The 21688-nt window shown below is 34.8% G+C and overlaps 1 protein-coding gene across 5 annotated transcripts in view; it reads left to right on the top strand.

Moving 5' to 3' along the window:
* Positions 1 to 21688, top strand: part of LOC150099532 (rap guanine nucleotide exchange factor 6-like) — a 486813-nt gene that overhangs the window by 93570 nt on the left and 371555 nt on the right. For 4 of the 5 annotated variants that reach the window (XM_090404032.1, XM_090404034.1, XM_090404030.1 and 1 more), the window contains exon 3: positions 4605 to 4688. In XM_090404032.1, the coding sequence (XP_090260158.1) occupies positions 4605 to 4688 (84 nt within the window). Of the gene's footprint in view, positions 1 to 4604; positions 4689 to 19121; positions 19327 to 21688 lie in introns of those variants that run through there. The other variant, XM_090404035.1, reaches the window with a different exon arrangement.

Here is a 21688-nt window from a genome sequence, read left to right as displayed (position 1 = left end):
TACATTTTATTCAGGTGACATCTTTCTGCCCATCCGCAAGTAGTTATCTAATATATCGTGGGTCATTTTGGCAAATAAGACTGCTTCATCTCGCGATGTAAACTATTTTTAAATATATTGATATTTATCACAGTGTATTGATCAATACCTATTCTCTCATTTTTAACTTGAAATATGAGATTGTATGAAAACTGTTTGAGGTAAGGGTATATATATTGATTAAATTTATGGGGGAAATAATTGTACAATGAGAGAAATACAAAGAATCGGTAGATAAATTTTATTCCATTTTTTAAATCCCTGCACAGCGTGATGTGGAGTTCACAATATATATAATCATATAACTAGAAAAACTAGTTTTGATATGCTATAGTTTTCCAGTTTGCCAGTCGCGCATTATTTCGTGAACATTATAAACAATGAGAACTAAAATCGGAAAGCGTTAATAGTTAAAGTATATAACTAAAGCATATTCTTAGAATTACTTACTACACACATATCGTTCGAACGTAGAAATTATCATAAATTACGCAATATTTTTAAAGCGGGTAAAATCTTTTTGTATGAGCCTAAACAACTGGGAATCAAAGAAATTGCGTCTTCACGTAGAAGTTGAAATTCTCTTTTATGGAGTCGAGTATACATTCTTAGATAAAGTACCTAATCAAAGGACTAGTAATTTATATCATATATGCTCTTGGAACATTTTTAGCGTGTTTCTTTCAAAAAGTACAGTGCTCATCATCTGCTGTCTGATATAAGTGGAATAAATATGGAATTAATTTCGCACTGTAGTCATAACTAGGGGCATAACAGCATTCTTGTTTGGGAATGTAATTCAATCTAGCCGATTTTCTAAGCTTTTCGGAAAGCGTAAGGACTTTTTTTTTTTTGTCCATTTATACGCATGTCATTCTTCTCTTATGCCTGGACCGATTTTTGTTGAGTTACCATCTCTCGATTTATTTATTTTTTAAATTCGCCGCACCACTTGCACAGGCAGAACGTTTAGAAATTATATATAGAACTACACTTTGAGTTCGTGGAACGCAACTCATCTTTTCGCCTGAAGTCATAGACTCATTGCGAGTGTTCATTGCAATCCTTTATTTCACTGCTATCTTAGTCTTGCAACTGGTTTAATACTCGGTTTCTATTTTTCTAATTTTGTATTTTGTATTTTTGCCTTCTGTTAACATGTTTGTTGCCATTCCGTTTTCTTGTTTGGTATCGATGTATTTACTGGTTGGAAGATACTTTTTAATTTTTAAAATTTGTTTATTTATTTCATAATTTGTATTTGTTCATTTCTGCAAAATGATTCAAATCGATAAGCAGTTCTTAACTAAAATAAAGAGTCAAAAGGCTTCATTTCGGCGATGCAAAATTATATAAATCAGGCGGAGATTAAATCCAGTTATTTCAAATATATTAGGGCAGGCGGAGATGCGATGGACATCATCAGGAGTGATAAATGGATGTGAAGTCATACAGTCAGGGCATGACACGAAGCAGGGGTTGGCTTCCTACTTAACAAAAGAGCTAGAGAGGCACTGTTAGGATATAAACCAGTCAATGAACGAATCGTAGTATCAAGATTTCAAGCAAAACTATTTAATATATCAATAGTCCAGATATATTGCACCCACATCTGACAGAAACAATAGGAACAATACCCAAGCCAGATGTATTAATTATTGAAGGAGATTGGAATGCTAAAGTTGGAATAGATAATAATGGTTTGGAAAGCTTCATGGGAAAATACGGAGAAAGAAATGAATGAGGCAAAAAAATGTTAGAATTTGCTGTGAACCACGAGATGGTGATCTGTAACACAAGATTCCAACAAAAGGACTGCAGAAAATGGACGTGACGATCAAATGATGGGGAAAACCAAGAACATGGTCGATATGATTGCGATTAAAAATAGATGGATAACATCACTACAGCAGTGTCGAACTTTTCAAGGAGCGGGTATAGACTCGGATCATAGTTTAGTGATTGCAAACATCAAGTTGAAATTAAAAAGAAAATATAAACTCCATCAGAAACGAAGAGATACAGCAAGAATAAGTGAAGCAGAAATAGTAAGAAGGTACAGAACAGTGTTAGAAGAGAAACTTAAAAGTGTGGACAAAGAAAAAAAAATTAATTCGAATCTAAGAGTGAAAGGAGTAATGAAGGCGATAGAAGATGCAGTTGAAGAAACAGTACCAGAAGAAGAGAAGATCAAGAAGTGGATTAGACAAGAAACATTGAAGTTAGTACAGGAGAAAAGAATGTAGAAGATAAGAAGGGATACATAAGAACAAATAGAGGAGCAATATAGAAGAAAGTATAATGAGGTGAAGAAAGCAGTCAGAATGGATAAGATGAAATGGTTAGACGCCCAATGCAATAATGTAGAACAAAGGAACTTGAGAGAGTTTTTGCTCATTACCCGTTGGTGTCCGATGCCTCCTTCACTGGCTGAATGAAAATCAACAAAATTTGTTATTTAGGATTTCTGCGAAAGATTGTCGAATCGTTTCAGTTTTGATTTCTGTACTACCACATATAGTGATACTCTTAGCCAACACAATGTTGTCAGCAGTGCGCATATTATGAAGTAAGGTAATGATTGCAGCATAAAAATGTTACGCTATTAATAATATTCGTGTATATTGACATATTTTTTTTTATTATAGCAATTGAATTCTGCAATTTTTGGCGCATGTACAGTAGACAGTTTTGTTTTGGCTTATCTTTCCATTAAAATGATTCAATGGAAACGGCTCAATCAGTTTTAATTTCAGTAAAATTAGCTGATCTGCAGCTACATTATGAGCAAGCTCTGGCAAATTCTGGTTGTTTATTGATAGTACTTTCGGCACTTTATAATGAAATATTCAGAAAATTTTTTTTTCTAACAATCGACAAGAATAAAACTAATACATTTTCAGTTCTTCAGTTTATTTTTTTAAATTTAATTTTATGTATTTATTATTACCATTATTTGTTTGCTAAACGGATTCGTTCTTTGCTCGTTCAGCCAACGCAAGTATCCACTCACGCACAATTTTGATCGCTTTCAGTGATCAAGCATAATCATATTTCACACTTCATCTCCATGTGAATTTCGAAACATGGAAAATAAAGGATTACCTGTAATTCAGTTTCAGATAATCGAACTCAAAAGTAAACGTCCCCGACGTTTACTTTTGAGTTCGATTTTTCCAACTTGTATCGTTTGTCGAATCTATAATAAATGGAACGATGGGAATACATCATGTGCAGATGGATCCAAGAATTGAAAGGATTACATTACTGTGAACTCTAGAAAGTCGAATATGATGCTTACACAAGTCTTAATCGTTATATTTTCTTGATGTACTGTTGACAATGAATTTCAAAGCAGTATGCATTTACGTTAGTCTTTATAATAATGCTAACTTAATCACTGATCCAGTTATCACTCCACATAAGAAAATTAATAACTGCTACAATACTCGCTAGAACAGTTTTTTTTTTTCCACGATGCACTTAACATTACTAACCTGGTCACCAAAACAGATTAGTTCATTTCATTCCCTCTACTGCTGATTTTTTTGGAATAGTTTCTCTCGTGTGTTTTCCCAGAGTATAATCTGCAGGCTTTTCAACTTAGTGTTAATAAGTTTCTTCTTCTCTTCGACCTTCTGTCAATTCTAGTACGAGCGTATAATGGGCGAAGCCACTTGTGATGTGTATGAATTGTCAAAAAAGAATGAAAGAGATTAACCTCTCTTCCTTGGTCGCAGTAATTCACAAGTCTACAATACATAGTTGAGAATATTGTTATCGGTTAATCAAATTTATTTTTCCAAAATATAAAATAACAGTGATAGATTAAAATTCCGCTTGTGTTGCTTGTAACTTATGTTTGGATGAACGTAATTCGAACGTTACTTAAATGAATTCCAACGATATCATCTCATCTTTATTAACAAGTATAAAAGATTCCATTGAACTTCATAGAAGTTTAGGTTAAGTATCAATGAGCATAACCAATTGTGATATCAGTTTACTCATACATCTGTTACAACTTTTAGACTATTGTCTGTTTGAAGAGGAAATGGCGTAATTTTCTGTTTTAAATGATTTTGAAGTGGAACAAGTATTAATACGCTTCCTTCTATCCACTCAACCGAGCTGTGCTTTTAGTAAACAAGTCGAGTTTGTGTGTCCTGGCGAATCAGATTTATACTGTGTTTGAAGAATTGGAAACTGTGTGACTTATCTACGAAAGGTTGTAAAATCTATGGTAGATTAGTACGTTGGGAGGACTAAGATTTTTTTTTAATTTTTAAAAAATGCTTATTTTCTAATTCATTTTTGCACGATCCGCGACTCTGCTCTAGACACCAAACATGAAACTTTCCAGGCCTTCAATAAGCAGGGTGATAGTCTTTCAGTTGGCTATGAAATTCACCTCCCATTTGAAGAGCCAGCTGCAGTGATTGAATTTCCAGTAAATATAGTAATTGTAACCAAATAATTGCTTTGAAATGAGATATCACTTAATTATTGTACAGTGTGTTAGAAGAATAGGATCATATTAGCTAACAGTATTTCTTCTCTTTTAGTCGTGGAGAGCTTAGCACCTGCTGGTACATCCTTCTCTCAGGGTCTGTGTTCATCGATGGCTCCATGTACCTCCCACGTAGCAGGTGAGATGTTTATAAATAATCATTCATTGGGTTTACAATGTAATCTGAAGATAGATTATTAAGAGAATTACGAGTATATTATGCGATAATACGCGTGTACATCCAGTAATTCGTTTGCTTCATGTATTTGCATAAAATAAAATATATTACTACAGTTTATGAGCATGTTTAGAGTGATCGTATTAACTTTTAAAACTAATTTTTAATTCATTCCTTTGAAGTTCGTAACACTGTTCAGAGAATCTTCGCAACATAGTTGCATTTCATATCGTGTTGGATAGCATATACTTTGTTTCCGAGAACGCGAAGACGAGACCTTGACCAACCTAGCAAGTCTGCATTATTAATTATTCACATACCAAGGTGAACAGGTGTTCAGGACGAGTAATTTTCTCAAGTCGTGACAACTCAGTTGAAATCGGTATTCTTGCGATGACTGCTGTTCTTTATCTTGACTTTCTACCGTGATCATCGGAATACATAGTTGAATACTCGAAAGCGCGCTTAGCATTAAGTGCGCAGTAGAGATTTATTTTCCATTTAACCAAAGTTCTAATTATGGCGATCGCATTGTCGTATGCGTTTTTTTTTTTTTTTTTTTTTTTTCCCGTTCAGTAATTTAAAAATGTTTTAATAGAAAAAAAAACCCATTTCATTTGTGTAATGCTGTCATATAGCAATCACTATTTTTTTTTTTTTTTAAACCTGAATAAATCTTCGCCCCATTGAATTATCTGTGTGCACGTGCATGGTCGTAGTCCGAATTCTGTGTTCCGCATTGTTTCCCAGAACGATGCTGCAAACATGTTCTGTAACTTGGCTTAACTAGGGCTGTGGAGAGCTCATCTGCTTCAGGCTGTTTCAGAGTGGTTTGGCTGGTGTTGACTTTCGATTTCAGGTATTCTCACAATCGGGCACCTGCTTGGGTTTTGGGACCGTGTGATCATTCCTGAGTTGTTTTGCTAGTGTTTTCCCTTGCATGGAGTTGACAGAAAGTCCTTTACCGAGTTAGAGGCTTTCTTTGGAATATCAGATTTTGTTGACAGAACTAGGGAAATCGAAGCTCGATTTCGATTCATATGGACTCGAGGGATTCAAACCCAAGCTTTGATTATTATTATTATTTATTTCAACATTTAAAAAAAATTAAAATTAGCTGGGTTTTTTAAATGTCTTACAAAACACTGATCTACTGTAGATTCCTCCTGATTATCCACCTCCCCCTGCCACTTCCAAATCAAAGGTGAATTCGTCGTAATGATGTAGTTTCTTTTTTAGCAATGTGTTTGTTGTAACTTGCGCATGAAGTCGACTTGGTGCAAGGATTGGCCAAGTAAAAAAAAAATTCTCAAGTAAGGAGTTTTTTTGTTTATTTATTTTTAATCCGGTGTCAAAAAAGCTTGTCACTGCTTTCGTAACTGCAGCGTTGAAGTCATTGGTTGCATTCTGTACACATGCGATAGAATTAAGCAAATTCCAGTTCTTGCTCTGGTACAGAAAATTGAAATAAAGAAAGCAGTATATATCAAAAAATAATTTCGAATTTAAATATAAGCATTAAATAGACAAATATTTGGTGTAAAATCGTGGTTCTATGATGAGGATGCTATTACATCGCGCCTATCCTCTTGTTTGATGAATGGCAAGCTCCTTCAGTCTTTCACGACCATTCCTCAACAACACAGAACAGTAAACATTACAAGCTATTTCTGCCCATTCTGATATATTGCACACAAAACAACAGCTTACAGGTTTGTTGTTCTCAAATGCTACTCGTTCTGGAGAAGAGGCCATCTTTCGTGGGGTACCAGCTGCACAAATGATACCCTCTGTTTATATTAAGCGTCATGCCTTAGTCATAAACTGTCTGTTTAGGAATTCCTGAGCAATTTGCCTTAACTTCCTCCCGAACACTATCCTGCCCCACTCTTCCCTTTTACAAACTTCATGTATGATAGGTATGGTGTTTGTCGTATTTGCCTATCAATTTAACTAGATTGGTATTTCTTTAAGGCAGTCTTTGAGGTAACTAACAAGATTTTAATTGGATACTTTAAAATTAATGATCGAGGTTAATGCTTAAAGTATTTCAGAAACGATATATTGGAATTCTAGTATATACATTCTACAATTCAGGTTTCATACAGTTTAGCGTGCACGCACGCAAAAACGCGATTTGTATCCCACTGTATTAATGTGGATGACCATACAAAACCTGAAAAAAAAAATTAAAACTTTTTCAAAAACTTGACATTATTCATCCTGCTGAAACAGAGTCGAGACCTTTGTTTTAATCGACAGAAAGCTTTTAAAGAATTGGAACACCTGAAAATTTCGGAGATAGATCCAGAAAATAAACCTTCTCAACGACAGTTTTGATAGGATGAACTTGAATTGTTTTAATACTGCCGAACATATTTTTAAGTATACTGGCATACGGCTTTTTAAAATATGCGTGAAAAAAAAACTTTGTTACATTTTTAGGATCCTGATTGAAAACGAAAAATATTCTCCATTCTGGTAGATGTTACAAAAATAGGAACTTTTAGATCTCAGATATCTGGAATGCAGTATTGAGTATACAGATTCTATATCGCCCTTTCAACAACATATCTTGTGGGCAATAGATCGAAATTGATAAGTATTATCTAGTCCATGCCAGAATATCTCGTCTGTTTGGTAGCATTCACGTAAAGGAATTATATTAGTCATGACTGGTTTAAAAGTTTTGCCATGTTCACCAGTCTCAACTATTCTTGAACATGTTGATTCGGTGGATAATGCCGTTTCATTCTGGAGTACTCCATCGTCTGATGCAGTATTCAAGGATAATACGCTCCACTCTTCCAGATCCCGAACTTCCTAATTTTGAGCCCTATGGTTGTGGGGTTAGGAGAATTATATACATTGATCCGTACAATTCTCTGCCATTGGTTACTAATCCAAAATCTGTGTTCTTGATATCACTGTAATAATTGTGATATCACTTACTGATATCACAATTTTGTTGTTGTAAACAAAAGATAATATCCGAACAGGCACACAGTGATTGTCTTCTTTATGCAGTTTTTGACGTACTGGTTTTTTGGAGCCTTTGAAATTCATTTGCGATAATAACCTTTATCCTGGCTTGTCCATTTCCCGAGTCATTTCATATAAGATATCGACTGTCATTGTCTTAAATGACTTTATTTTTCGGCCTGTTTTCGCATTTTTTGTAATTAGCGAAGGAGACGCCTTACTGTTTTCATTAGTACTCAAAGTAGCTGCTGTCTCTAGAGATGCTCTAGAACAGCGCTTCCCAAACTGTGGGCCGTGAAATAATGAAAACAAATTTAAAATGTTTTAAGACTGAGTAGATTTTTTTAATCTTAAAAGAAACATGTTTAATTTTTATTGTTTATTATTTCTTTTTTGTTATTTTTTATATTTTAATGGAAAAAATCACACATTGATGTTGGTTCAGAAATTTTGCTTCTTGCGTATTTCGGCATTTAATGAATATTAGTAAATATATGCTTATTCATATAAGTTTCATTTCAAAGGTATTGATAAGAAGCACAAAAAATATTACAAACGCAAAATCTTGAATAATTTATATTTAAGATTTTGCGTTTTTAATAAGTTTGGGAAGCACTGCTCTAGAAGCTTAAGCAGTATGGGCGAGACCAACTGAAAGTTACCAGTATGATCTGCTCCTACGCTGTTCATCATTTATCAATGGATTGTCTTTCAGCAGGTCTGGTTGCAAATTGTGTATCAAGGGAGACAATATGCACTGCAGAAGCATGTTTAACACTTGTCCGATTTCTCATTATTACTTTCTACAAGTGGTTTCCAAACTGTGGGTATATAGCGCACAGTTTGAAATTGAAAGAGCAAAATATACGTTTTTTACACAAGCATCATACATGACATCGCTTTGCTTGCATTCTACAAGGTGGCATATAGAGTCGCTACGTGTTTAAAAAAAAAAAAAAAACCTGGAAGGGGTTGAAAAATTCCTGAGACACTGCGGGTGCCGTGAACGGAAAAAGTTTGGGAACTAATGCTTCATACAGTATACAAAAACGTTATCCTCTGGGATTGATAAAAATATTTTTCATGTTATGTACACGTGATCGCACGCACTTACTGATCATTTTTGAACAATGAAACTGCATTTCCAGCGACCACGTCTACAAAATATTTTGGAGATGGCTTTTCTTTTTTTTTTTTTTTTTATAAAACTCAGGCATTCTCTGTAAACCTTCTGAACAGTTTTAAATTATTTGAAATGAGTTTCAATTTTTTTTCTCTTCAGTTACTATCTGAATATAATTTCTACACGAATTTATTAGGGTGGTTGTATGTAATGAATGCCAATTAAAGCACACTAATAGATTTTAACGAACATCGGATTACACTACCCCTTCATAGTCGATTAACAAAGCTCTCAGCTGTTTGAATTTCTGAAATAATTTCAAGTTCTTTGAACCCGGACTTTAAAGAGGAGACTGAAATGCTTGCTATTAGGTGTTTATTATTTTTTTTTCCAGTAAATTTTGTAAACCCGTAAATTTTTCAGTAAATACCTATTCTTCTTCTTGATTTCTTAATCTTGTTTCTCTTCCCTTCCCTCTCATCTCTGAGAATTCACTCGACATTTAAAGCTTCAGAAACTAAGCGTGATTTCTCTACCATGTCATTTAGATATTTGGTATTCTCAGCAGTTCCTTACTCATTCAAGAAACTTTTCCGGTGAAGCATTCTTTCATCTCCAATTAGCATATTCGGATGTTTGATTCCTGATAGATAATCTTAAGGAAGTTGACTAATGTGAACGTGGATCTCCTCGCATGCAGCATGCGACACAGTGAGTCAGCATTGGAAACAATCTACATAAATATTTTAATGAGCTGTTCGAATGCATCCACCGTTGGAGTTCAAGATCTCATCGAAACAGCCAGCTTGCTCGTAACGCCTGGGGTTTTAATTTCAGTGGCGAACGTGTATGTAGAGAATTGCCATATTAACATTCTTTCTCCTTGTCTGCTTTGTGCCAGCCTCAGGTGGGCAACGTCCAGTCGCTAATTTTCTTGTCTGAGCGAGTGGATAGTGTAAGGGGTAGAAAACAAAACAGGGAAGTCAATGCCGGACGGGGTGAAAAAGATGAAAATTTTATTCTAGAAGGTCTTGCAGCCTACTTAATATTCTGCGGATCCTCTTGAGAATAAATTCTTACAATTAGTTTCAAGGAGAAAGGGGAACGAACTAAAGAAACCGTTGTGGTTGTATCTTATTAGGAAGTTACTGTTCTCATAAGTAGAACTCTCTTCTTATATGCAGTAGAAAACGAGAACCCGCCGCGAAAAATTGTAATAATTATTATAACCAATTAAATAATCTGGAAACATAAAAAAAATAAAAATTCTCCAAAATTCAACAGTAAATAGAGAAATTGAGTTCGTTTTTCATTACCATTTACATCAGTTATTTTAATTGCATTAAACTGTGTAATTTAATTAAAGTTATGGATAGTTTATAATAGATTCCCAAAAGCGGGACTTTTCTGTCAGGTTAATAACAACTGTGGAAATTCGTACTTGGAACGTGTTAATATGCAGAGATAGTAGTTAGACATTCCTCTGCCCTAAAAATAAAAATAAAAAAATTGAATAAACTGTTACATTCAACACAATATTTTTATTTTCTCTTTACTTTCCAACTTTCCTATCTTTTATCTTAAAGACAAAATGAATTGCTGTGTATCCAGCTCAACTTAGCCTCATATCTCACTCAAGGGATCTTTCGTATTTTTGAACACGTTTGGTACTTAATAAAAATTGTAGCGCATTCAGAGCATGACTGTGGAACATTAATTCGGTATCATTGGACAAACAAACGTCCAAGAATCAAACATCATTACGGAGCATGTTTTAAACGTGATTTAGTTTCCAAAGTTATTAAGGTGCGATAGTACGTTAATTCATATTAGCTTTAATTGTCAATCAGCAGTCCGTGTTACAATGTTGTGCAACAACCCCAAAATGTACGAAAAAAAAAAAAAAACCCTAAAAATGGCTGAGATAGAACAGCACAAGTACTAGTGATATTAATGATTTCCAAGATGGTAACATATTTCAAATACCCGATTATAAATATAATATATCTACTGTACGTACACAGCAAAGAAATGTGCCCTAAACACCCTAAAATGTATATTTGAATTAAGGACGTTAAGCTCTTTTGGAAAAAACGATGACACTTAGCACTTAAAGCAAATAAGGTGCGAAGAAGAAAACCGCCGTTGCTATTAAAAGAACGAAAAATATATACCTAATTACCTGAGAGTGATGGATATTTGTGAGTTATTTTCGTTGAATGTATAAACTTGTAATGATGTATAATATAATGAGCGTTTCGCTTTCCAGTAATGAGCTTAATCTAAAAGTATTGAGTTTATACATAAGAGATAAAACGGAACCAAGAACTCTTAAATTAATTAATTATATGAAGAGCCAAAGTCTTCAATTCGGCGACCTAAACTTATTTAAATTAAGGGATATTACATCCCATATCCGCGCGGTTAGCCTAGTGGCTTTGCGCTTCGCAACCATATGCCTGGGGAAGGAGTGTCCTAGGTTCGATTCCCGTCCACGACGTGAGGAGCTTAAGGATCTTCCTCAGCCATAGCCAAGTTAGCCGGTCTTGGGCGTGGGCCGCAGGGTTTTTTCCGCCAGTTTATCTGAGGTTTTTCATCCCGCAAGCAGGCAAACCGGCCCCGTGAACACACAGGTTACAGTCATAAATTCTTACGGCAAGGAAGGCAACGGGAAACCACCTTGCTCATAATCATCTCTCCCTGGAATGGTAGCATATAGCTACCCTCCCGCGGCCGTATGGCAGATGGGAACCAGAAGAAGACATCCCATATTGTTTCATAGCCGAATAAGAAACTCAGAGTTTCATAGCCGAATATAGTAAATATATATAAAGTTCGGCGAGTCCAAGCGTAAGCAAATACCTGGATAGTGTTACAACTGACCCTTACCATGAGTTGCCTCAGTGTTACTCTCCCTAAAGGGTCAGTTGTAACGCTATCCAGGTATTTGCTTACGCTTGGACTCGCCGAACTTTATATATATTTACTATATTCGGCATGAAACTCTGAGTTTCTTATTCGGCTATGAAACAATATGGGATGTAATATCCCTTAATTTAAATCTTAAATTAATGTTTTTAACAGCTAATAATTAATAGTATCATAATGAAAATAGCTCGGATTCTCACAAAATATATAAACTTAAAGTTCAATTACTATATAATGGCTATTTATAGGTCTACTCTAATTACACCTTTAGAGCTTTACAGAAGAATGGACAGCATTCTGCATGACGTCAGTTAAACCTGGTTTGTTGGTGGTGGGGGGGGGTAGATGATTTTCTCAAGATTATGATTTAGTAGCTATGTATGACCTTAAGCAACACATAAATAAATATTCCAACGAGAGAAGGCTTAATGGCTGTGTATCATGTTTGTATCATTAAGATACGCTCAGACTACAAGGACGATGACATCCCGTATCCTAGACTAAATTGTAGTATTAAAGCATAAATTAAGTTCCATTTGCTATTTACTGGAAACAGATAAAAACAAAGCAATTATCGAAGATACTGCAGATTTATTAATATAGTAAATGCTAAAGGAGGAAAGTTGGTTGTACTTTTACAGATATGAAGCCGTAACACAAACTGCATTGCTTAACACTGAGATATTATGTATAAAAAAGCAGAAAAATATTCTTATAACGAATACCGCAAACACACCTTGAAACGATATTTGAAGGTAAACAGTAAAGTAAAAGAAGGAATATATTATTGAAACGAAATTTTAAAATGCAAAAGCATTGCTAAACATTAACTGAAATTATTGGTATAGACGAGCCCTCAACAATGAGGTGAGGGCTCGTCTATACCAAGTAAGCTAGGAGACCGCATGATTTAGGCAGCAGCTAAATAACGTTCTTCACGATATCATTCATTGCCCGGAAGATCAAGTTATATTAACATTAACTTTTTTTCTAGGCCTACAGAAAGCATTGACATTTTATTCCCATGATATATATAAACTAAACGCCGTAGGAATTAGGAATAATGTTGTGAAGTTGGTTGAAAGTTATTTAAGATCTAGATCACTAACAGTAAAAACAAAAGCTATAGAACAGGGGTCGGCAATCGGCGGACCGCATGCGTCCCAAACATGCATTTTTGGCGGCCCATAAAAGGTTGACCATACTTACATGGCATGTGGCCCGTATGTTGAATTATTCAGTGATGTATTTAGTATGATGAGTTAATCAGTTTCGCAAAGAAGATGATAGTCGCATTTGGAAGCACATACATTTGCGAACAAGCATTTTCTGCCATGAGTTTTAGAAAAAACAAATTTTCTTCTCGACTGACTGATGAATATTTGCATGCTTCGATTCGATTTTGCACCTCAGAGTATAAAGTGGTTATAGATAATTTGGCTAAAGGAAAACAATCACAAAAGTTAAGCAGGGAGACACATATTTGGTGCATAAACTGTATTACTTTGTTTTTAAGTGGTAATAATTTTTCGTTCAGTTTTATTTTCATGCTTGTTTCATATGTCGTACTTTAAATATTTCTGTGTATTTTAAGATTGATATAATGAAAATTGATAAGTATTATTTTCTCTTAATTAAGCGCTTGCGACCCGATCCTTAAAAATAAAAGTTTAATGTGGCCTCGAGTCTGAAAAGGTTGCCGACCCCTGCTATAGAAGGATTTCCTTCAGCTAAATTATGGTGTTACCCTGGGTTCTGTCGTTGAATCCATTTTGTTTATAATCTGCCTCCACTTCTGTGACCTACTGTTATTAAGTGAAATTAACAAATCACAGAGGTTTTTTTTTTTTTTTTTTAATCTGCATTTTGAATTACCATCTGAATCAATATCATCTGGTCCTTAGTGCAGATTCAGTAAATGAAATGCAAAAGTACATTAAATAAAGATATGAAAATTCTTATGAATTGGTTCCACTTTGATAAAATTACTCCCCGGAAAACAGAAGTTATATATTTTAAATTGAGAAATACAGTTATTATTAAAAACCAATTTCTTCATCTATAATATATTCTTACGTAATTAAAATTGTAAAAGCAATCCAAGTTGAAACTTTTGGAGATCCAAATTGGAATATTGTAACTTATTTAATTTAGGATTAAAATTTGATGGAATCCTAAATTGAAAATAACATAGATATGATAGACTATTAATTTTTCTAGTTTGAGCTTCGGCCTCTCATATCGATGTTTGGTTTTTCTCGTTTTGCATGTGGCCCGTACTTTGATTTTTCAGTATCTCTTCTCGCTGTTTTTCAAAATACGTTATTTCCTTTTGCTACGTTTCTCTTGGTTGAAGTTCACGCACAGATTTTCTCCTGTGCATTAAACTATGATCGATGAATGTTTTTTTTTAAATAAAATTAGTGTCTCTGGTCATTACCCCCTCCATAGAGATCATTAGTTGTCGTAGCCAGCAGCTAATTACAGGAAAACGTAATCGTAGCGCTGTCATAAAATGGTGTCTGGTTTATTTTCCTTTCCTCATTTTGTAACACATTAGGGCCCCTTATTTTATCTGCATTGTCCCCAAAATAGATTCTCATTTAAAATATTGCAGAGATAGCACTAAAGTAAGCCTCGAAGCTACTAGTGTTGCCTAACAATCTATAATTCACTGAGTAAAATAAAAATTAGGCATTCTCTGTATATGGCTTATGAAAGAAACTGCTTGAAACTGTCTGCTTTTCTTTCTTTCTTTTTTTTTTTTTTGCCTATTCACATGGTTGCTATAGGCTGAAAAATGCTTAGTATTTTATTTAGTACGTAAATTCATGCAATCACCGAAGATAATACATTTTCTACTTTGGCTTCCGTACCCATCTTATTTAATACCTATTTGAAGAGTTGTAGGAAGCAGGATAGATACTGAAATTAAGCTACTTTACGAGTATTTTTTCTAACTTTGCTTCACTGTACCCCTATAAGTTACAGCCAGGCTATAGTTGAACCAAGTTTAACATGAAGTTTGGTAGCAGTTCATTGAACATGATCATGACTGTGTTTCTTATTTTAAATAATGCTTCGATAATTTGTCAGGTATTTGAATAATAGGGAACTCGTATCATCTACAGCAGAACGCTGACGCCTTGTTTGTGTATGCTATATCAGCTTAGCATCTGGAGTCTTGATCTGAGTTGCTAAATATCATCCCATTGTAGGATTTTTCTATCAGTTATCGCTACTAAGATCTCCCTGTAATTCTGTTTGTTTCTGTGACCAATAGCATCTTCCGTTATAGCAGTCAGTATTGAGAATATCGCCATTACCTTTATCAACTTTTACAATTAGTATACCTTTGTTTTTCCTGAGGACTATCCAAATGAGGGTTTTTTTTTTTTTTTTTTTGGTTTAGCGGATAAGAATTGAACATTCATTTCGCAGTTATTTGCATGATTGTACAATAGCGATTTTACTTTATTTATTTATTTATTCTTTTTTTAACTGACATGTTGACTGGTTAACCTTAATACGTTATCCCTGGGCCACTTTTATTCTTTTTCTTCAGTTAGGTGATTGATTTTTTTTAATCTAATTGTTTGTTTTCATTTCTTAAAGATTTTTATATCTTGCTGGTCTCATCACAGAATCTGCGCAATCTCATTTTTCTGTTGGTTTCACAGGAAGTCAAGTCAATAAATTTCGGTATCGTAAATCCAATATGGAATACTAGATCATTTCTTGGGGAAGCGCATTGCTGGCTCTGATAAATTCTTACTTTGTTGAACTTGACAACGATCTTTATGCGAAGAAATTTTGGGACACCATTGTTCCGGTAATTCTTCAGAAAGAAAATGATGGAATGTAGTTTTGTTACGTTTTGTAGCGTCTATATACTTTTTTTTTTTTTTCATCTTCCGTTTCATCTTCCTAGAAACACTGTAAATATCTTTGATTATCGCTAGTTACATGGCTTGGATATTTAGAAATTAACGAGATCTTTGCTTACGAAAATCAAAAACAAATGAGAACTGAATGTAAGTCGAAGCGTTTCGCCATATATTTATAATAGCGTCCTCAGGACATATGTAAAAAAAAAACAAAAACGATTATGAAAAACGCTCTTATAGAGCTACGTAGCATACAAACTGGTATTATTAAAATACATTACTCCACAGAATTTTAACCCTGTTACATCCGTCCATCCATTTCTCAAACGTCCAAGACGGGTTGATTCTCCTGATTAGGAGCTTTAGGCATTTTAATGCAGCAGGCTTGCCATTCCTCTGCTGCATCCCCGAAGGGAGAGTATGTTATGTATTTCGAACTGTGCGTGTTCACGCGATCGGTTTTCCTGTTCTGAGAGACGAAAAGCCGAAGTTTACGGGAGGATAAAAAAAAAATCCTCTACCTCCGTATGAGACCTACTAACTCGCCATTTCATTGAAAAAAAAAGTTCCCCCTTACGTCATAGACGGGATTCGGACCCCAGGTTTTTAAATTTTCCAACTGAGTGGTTAACGCTCCTCCTCGCCAACGGGATACTGGTTCTAATCCTGCAGAGGCATTGATGTTTGTGTTTGTATAATATTTATGTAGGAGGTGAATTTCATCGCGCGTTCTGAAACTACCGCCTTACTTATTGGAAGCCTAAAGTGGCTTGAAAAAGTTCGCGGGACATGGTCGAATTATTTAGGAATTATTGAGACTTTCTCATATGTTTGGTCTCTAGAGTAAGGTTTCCGGATTATATAAAAAATAAGTGAAAATACAAAAAATAATAAGAATAATAAATACTTATATCACTACGATACTAATGTACTATAGGTTATTTGCACCTTTATTAGGTAAGTCATAAAATTGGCTGTAAAAAAATGAAGTATATTATTTAAAGCCACCCTGTCCCAGAATCACATTCATATAAAGGAGCGTCAGTAATTCCAAATTATGTTGCCAGAGTACTTGAACATGCTATAAAAGTCCGTCACATTCCATCGATCACGAAAGTATAGTCGCTAGTAAGATCTCTAAAAGAATTTCAAAGATTTTCTAGAATCTATTGAAAAGTATTCAGGCATGTATTGGAAAAAGTGGCCGATGCATAGAAATCCATGCGCGTGGTACATATTTACATAAAAGAATAATAAAATAAAACATCAGTGATATCACATCTTCATGGACAGAACTTCGAAATCCATCCGCAGAAAGCAGGAAATGAACTGAGAAAATATGTACATTCCATTAAGAACAAACTATTGTAATGGGAGGATTTCGACAAATCTAGAGACCTTGATTCGGGTTGAACTACATGATGTTTGGAAGCCCCAACTCTAAGCTATGAAAAAGCTTGTTCCGCACAAACCACAACGATCAAATCGATCAGCTCCTGCGAGTCATGTTTAATATTTTAAGTTTTATTGTCATCAAAAAGTTAAAATATGTCAGGTAGAAAGGAAGAAAAAAAATTTTCCCCCTGATAGCTTTTTATTTCATCATCCCCGAAGACGCCGTTATAAATAATTATTCAGGGGAAAATAGTCGACTAAACATTTTTTTCTTTTATTTGCTCGAGAAAGTCCCTTTAATATCTAAATATTAATTCAGAGTAGTAATTCAATATTCGTCATTTTCTACGTCTTAATTTGTTTGTATTCTAAACATTGGTGTTTAATTAGTTTCAAACCTATTAATATCTGATATCCCATATGACAGTGAAAAATACCATCAAGTTATATACATTAAATGTCTGATTTGACGTTATAAAAATTTCGCCATTCTTTATTATTATAAAACCTTCTAGTACCAGTTCATTATGCCATTTTAAGACCCCATCTTCAGAATTTATTTCTTCAAGAAGTATTCTTAGCATTATAGTACCCACAGTTTCGCTCAGCGGATGGGAGGAAAACATTGTTCATGCAAACTGCTAATTCTGTTGTCGATTTTTTTTTTTTTTTACATGATGTTTTCAGTCATGGAATTGTGAATGTAGAAGTATGATTAAGATAGAACTCTCCTTTGTGTTCAAAGGGGTATATCTCCTGAGGGAATTGAACTCCAAATCAAATCACGCGCGCATTGCCTACAGAACCAGCGGGATGCTACGTTTATTTCTCCGTGACGCCATCTTGAGCAATGGCAGTTAAATGGCACACAGTGTTCTGTCTGGTCGGGAGGTTGCGCATTGTGGTTAGAAAAAAAAAAAAAAAGCCCCAGGCAGATCAGGTACTCCTTAGTGGCCTAGTGCTAGCCGAAGATCCGTGTCCCTGTTGCCGGCCTGTCCCAACCTATCGTCACGACCCGCCAAATACACGCCGCCTGCCTGACTTTGCCCCGTAGCAAGGAATGCGACCTTTTCGTACACTCAGTCGCTTGACTATCTGTTGCTGTAAAAAGTAAACATCGACGCACACACGCTTGTGGGAAAACGGCCACCCTTGAAATTTGGAATGCGCCCAACCATGAAACTGTTGAGTAACTATATGTTGATACACTGAGTTTGGAAACGGCTGCCTTTTATAAAAATAGCTGTAGCTATTGTGAAGATGGTAAAGCAGTGGGAAAAAAAATCATTGAGGATCTTATTAAAGAGTCATAAATAAGCAAGTGTGTATGTGTGTGTAATCTTATCGGCTTTAGTTTAGCTTTTCATGCAAATCACACTGAGAAAAATACTCATGGCTGGTCTTTGAAGTGGCATAAATTCATTGAAAAACAATTTCTACCAAGACAACCACTGGATACTTTTTAAAAAAAAAAAAAATTAAACTTTTTTTCTTTTCTGGTTGTCAGAGACGAACAAAGTTTTATCAAAAAAAAAAAAAAAACTTGTTTTCCTACAGTCTCGTTGGTAACCTATGAAGAGTATTATCCAGTAATGCTGACATCAGAATCTTGGAGTCATAATGCAATAAGAGTAGCCGGGCTATTCCCTTGTGATAACCTCCTTTCACAAACTTCCTGTCGAGTGGCTCTACCTGCACTCGTAGTCGGTCGGTCCACATGCCTCGCTGGCCCGTGGTATGTCGCCGCAGTGAACCACGGGAAACAGAGGCTCCTTCCTCCCTGTTTGTCCCAGGTGTATGTGTGAAGGCCATGGCAATTTGGTAGTCCCGCCTGGAGTTGGAGCGTGGCTTAGTGCTTAGTTTTCCTCTCTCCCAGGCTCACTATTGTTATGCAGCATAGCTGGCCGCTGTTGGCGCGCTTCGCTTGAAATCTTTTCCCCCTGCATAAAAAATAATACAGCCACAACGGACAGCCAAATGGTTCTTTAAAATAATGAACATCTGGAAAACCTGTTCAGTATTTTGTATTTGATCAACAGTGTTTATTCATAATTTTAAAATTCAGTTATTAGTTATAAAACACAGTGACGATGTGCTGGACTCAGGGTCTCTGTTTTTCCCGCGTGCTTTCAAGTTAGGATTATGTGCAAGACTCGGCTCTTTTCACTATGGTGTTCGGATTATTTATACGGGATCCCACAGCGTCTTGCTGGTTTTATGTGTGGACCTGATGATTGGTGACATGATCTTAGTGAGGCATTCGTTGGCCTGTTATTATGTGCAGGTAAGTCTTAGTCCTTCCGTTTACATTTCAAATCGGGATTGGCTTGATTTTTTAAATATATCAAATCAGTTAATGTGTAAATAGCCTACACAAATGCAATAATGAATATTGCGTTTGTGTAGGTACTGTCATGAAGTGGTTTTTTAACAGTCTTGTCGATTGATGTTACCAAACATAAATATTTCGCACAAGTAGTCTTAAGCCATTTGACGGAACATTAACTCAATTTATGATATTGTATTCATATACGATAAAAATGCGATAAAAATTGCATATTCATCTTCACGTTTCCCTACAGTACAATAACATTAATTGCATGGGATATGTGTTCAGGTGTGAACACATATCCCACGTTTTGAAATCATGTGCAGTTCGACAATTGACAATTTTATTACTATTATCAATATAGTAATAATGTTAATATAATAAAAATTTGTTCTATCTCGTTATCATCTAATTGAATTACTTTCAAAACATATAATATACATAAAATTATGGCAAAAACTACTTTTCTGTTTCTTGACATTTTGATAATTAACCATACATCTTGTGTATGATCACTGCAAATGCAACACTGAATCGACGGAGTTCCATGAGAAATTAATACAGCTGATTCTTAGCTCGTTTATATTTAATGTTAATCACCTTGAATCAGTCAGATAATCCCTACTGAAATAGGATTTGTATTGAGTAACGCAGGACTTTTTCATTCTGTTTTTCTCATAAAATGGTAAATTACATCTATAGTTTTCTTCTTGGAAGATCTGGAAATCTCCGATGAAGAGAACACCAGACTAACTCTCAGTGAATTAAAACCAATGCTAATTTTAGCGATAAGTTGCGATCTGAGTGAGTGTCAGTAATGGGAAAGCTTGACTCAAATTCACATTTAATTCCTGTACAAAGTTTTCAAACGAGGTACAAACGCGCACTGGTTAAATCAGGGAGTAATAATTTTTTTTTTTCCTTTCGGTTTTCACTCCGTCTTCTTTTGATCGAAGTGATAATTTTCATTCTTGGAAAACAATGATTGAAAATGTTGCACTCGGTACAAAAGAAAGAATTTAACTAAAAGTACGTTTAATGTTCAAAATTTATCATTTTTTTTACGATTTTAATATTTGCAAAAATATTTTAAACTGAATTTTATTTTGTTCATTTTCTTCATTTTATTTTATTTATGTATTTATTTTATAGTAGGAAAGAAAAAAGCTATGCTATTTTGGGCGATCGAGCAAACTTTTTGTAACAACTAGGCTTATAAATTAAATTTAATAGGATTTAAAATGGTCTTAAGTTTACATATCTGTGTAAAAGTGAAAACTTGACAAAAGACTTGATTTTGGCGTCTAGTTGGTATGCGATTTAAAATGCCGGGCAAAAGATAGCAACAACGTGGTTTTTCACAACGACAAAAAAAAAAAAAAAAAAAAAAAAAAAAAACCGTTGCTATCATTCGGCGAGCTTGCGGTTAGTTTTCGGGTTTCCATCTAATGTTTTAACAAAATTGCCAGTGCCGTTATGTTTGTTGTTGGCTTACTATGTATATAAGAGGTTTTTTTAATTCCCATTTTTCTCAGTTCCTTCAAAATCCGAAATTTATATTATTAATTTTTTCGTCATTGGTTTGTAATCCTTATTTAGCTTCATGTATTTTCTACATATTGCTATCTTTTGCTCACCATTTTAAATCGCATACCGTCTCGGCTCCAATCAAGTCCTTCTTTTGTCAAGTTTCACCATCTTCACTTCAAAGACTTGACAGATATGTTAATTAATATCCTTTATTTTAAATCTTATTAAATTTAACTTATAAGCCTAGTTGTTACAAGGTCTGCTCCATCGTCAAAAATAGCACAGCTTTTTTCTTTCCTGTTGTAAACATTTAGGAGCAATATGATTTTCAGTAATTTAAAGTATTACTTTTATATTTTTAAGGCTAGTATTCGAAAATTTTCAGAACATTCAATCCCCACTTGTAATTTAAAGCACGTAGCCATCTGGTTAAAATTCACACTTCATTATTGACCGCCAAGGGGGACATTGAGGGTGTGGCTGCCTGCTCTTCACAGATTCTAAGGCCCGCTCCCCTAACTTTCCTCTTTTAGCTGCCACTTCTGAAACTTATGACTGGTCTTTCGTCCTTCCTCAACGCACAAACACACACCCTAAGAGAAATAGTTTTGATTTAATTATTCACCAGTACCAACTGTTCCTACGCAATATCTCGGTTGATTCCTTCAGTGTGTTTTTGTCAAATGACCTAGTCAAGTTAACTGATAACTGCTAATATAATCAGCGATTGTAATGAGTGATACACCTTGTTTAAAAAAAAAAAAAAAGTAACGAAGTACTGAAAAAA

The sequence above is a fragment of the Typopeltis vanoorti genome, chromosome 14 (assembly GCF_054136105.1).
Source record: "Typopeltis vanoorti isolate ZY-2024b chromosome 14, IOZ_Tvanoo_1.0, whole genome shotgun sequence".
NCBI lineage: Eukaryota > Metazoa > Arthropoda > Arachnida > Uropygi > Thelyphonidae > Typopeltis > Typopeltis vanoorti.
Note: the sequence above shows the minus strand (reverse complement) of the source record. Positions and strands in the feature narration are given on the sequence as shown.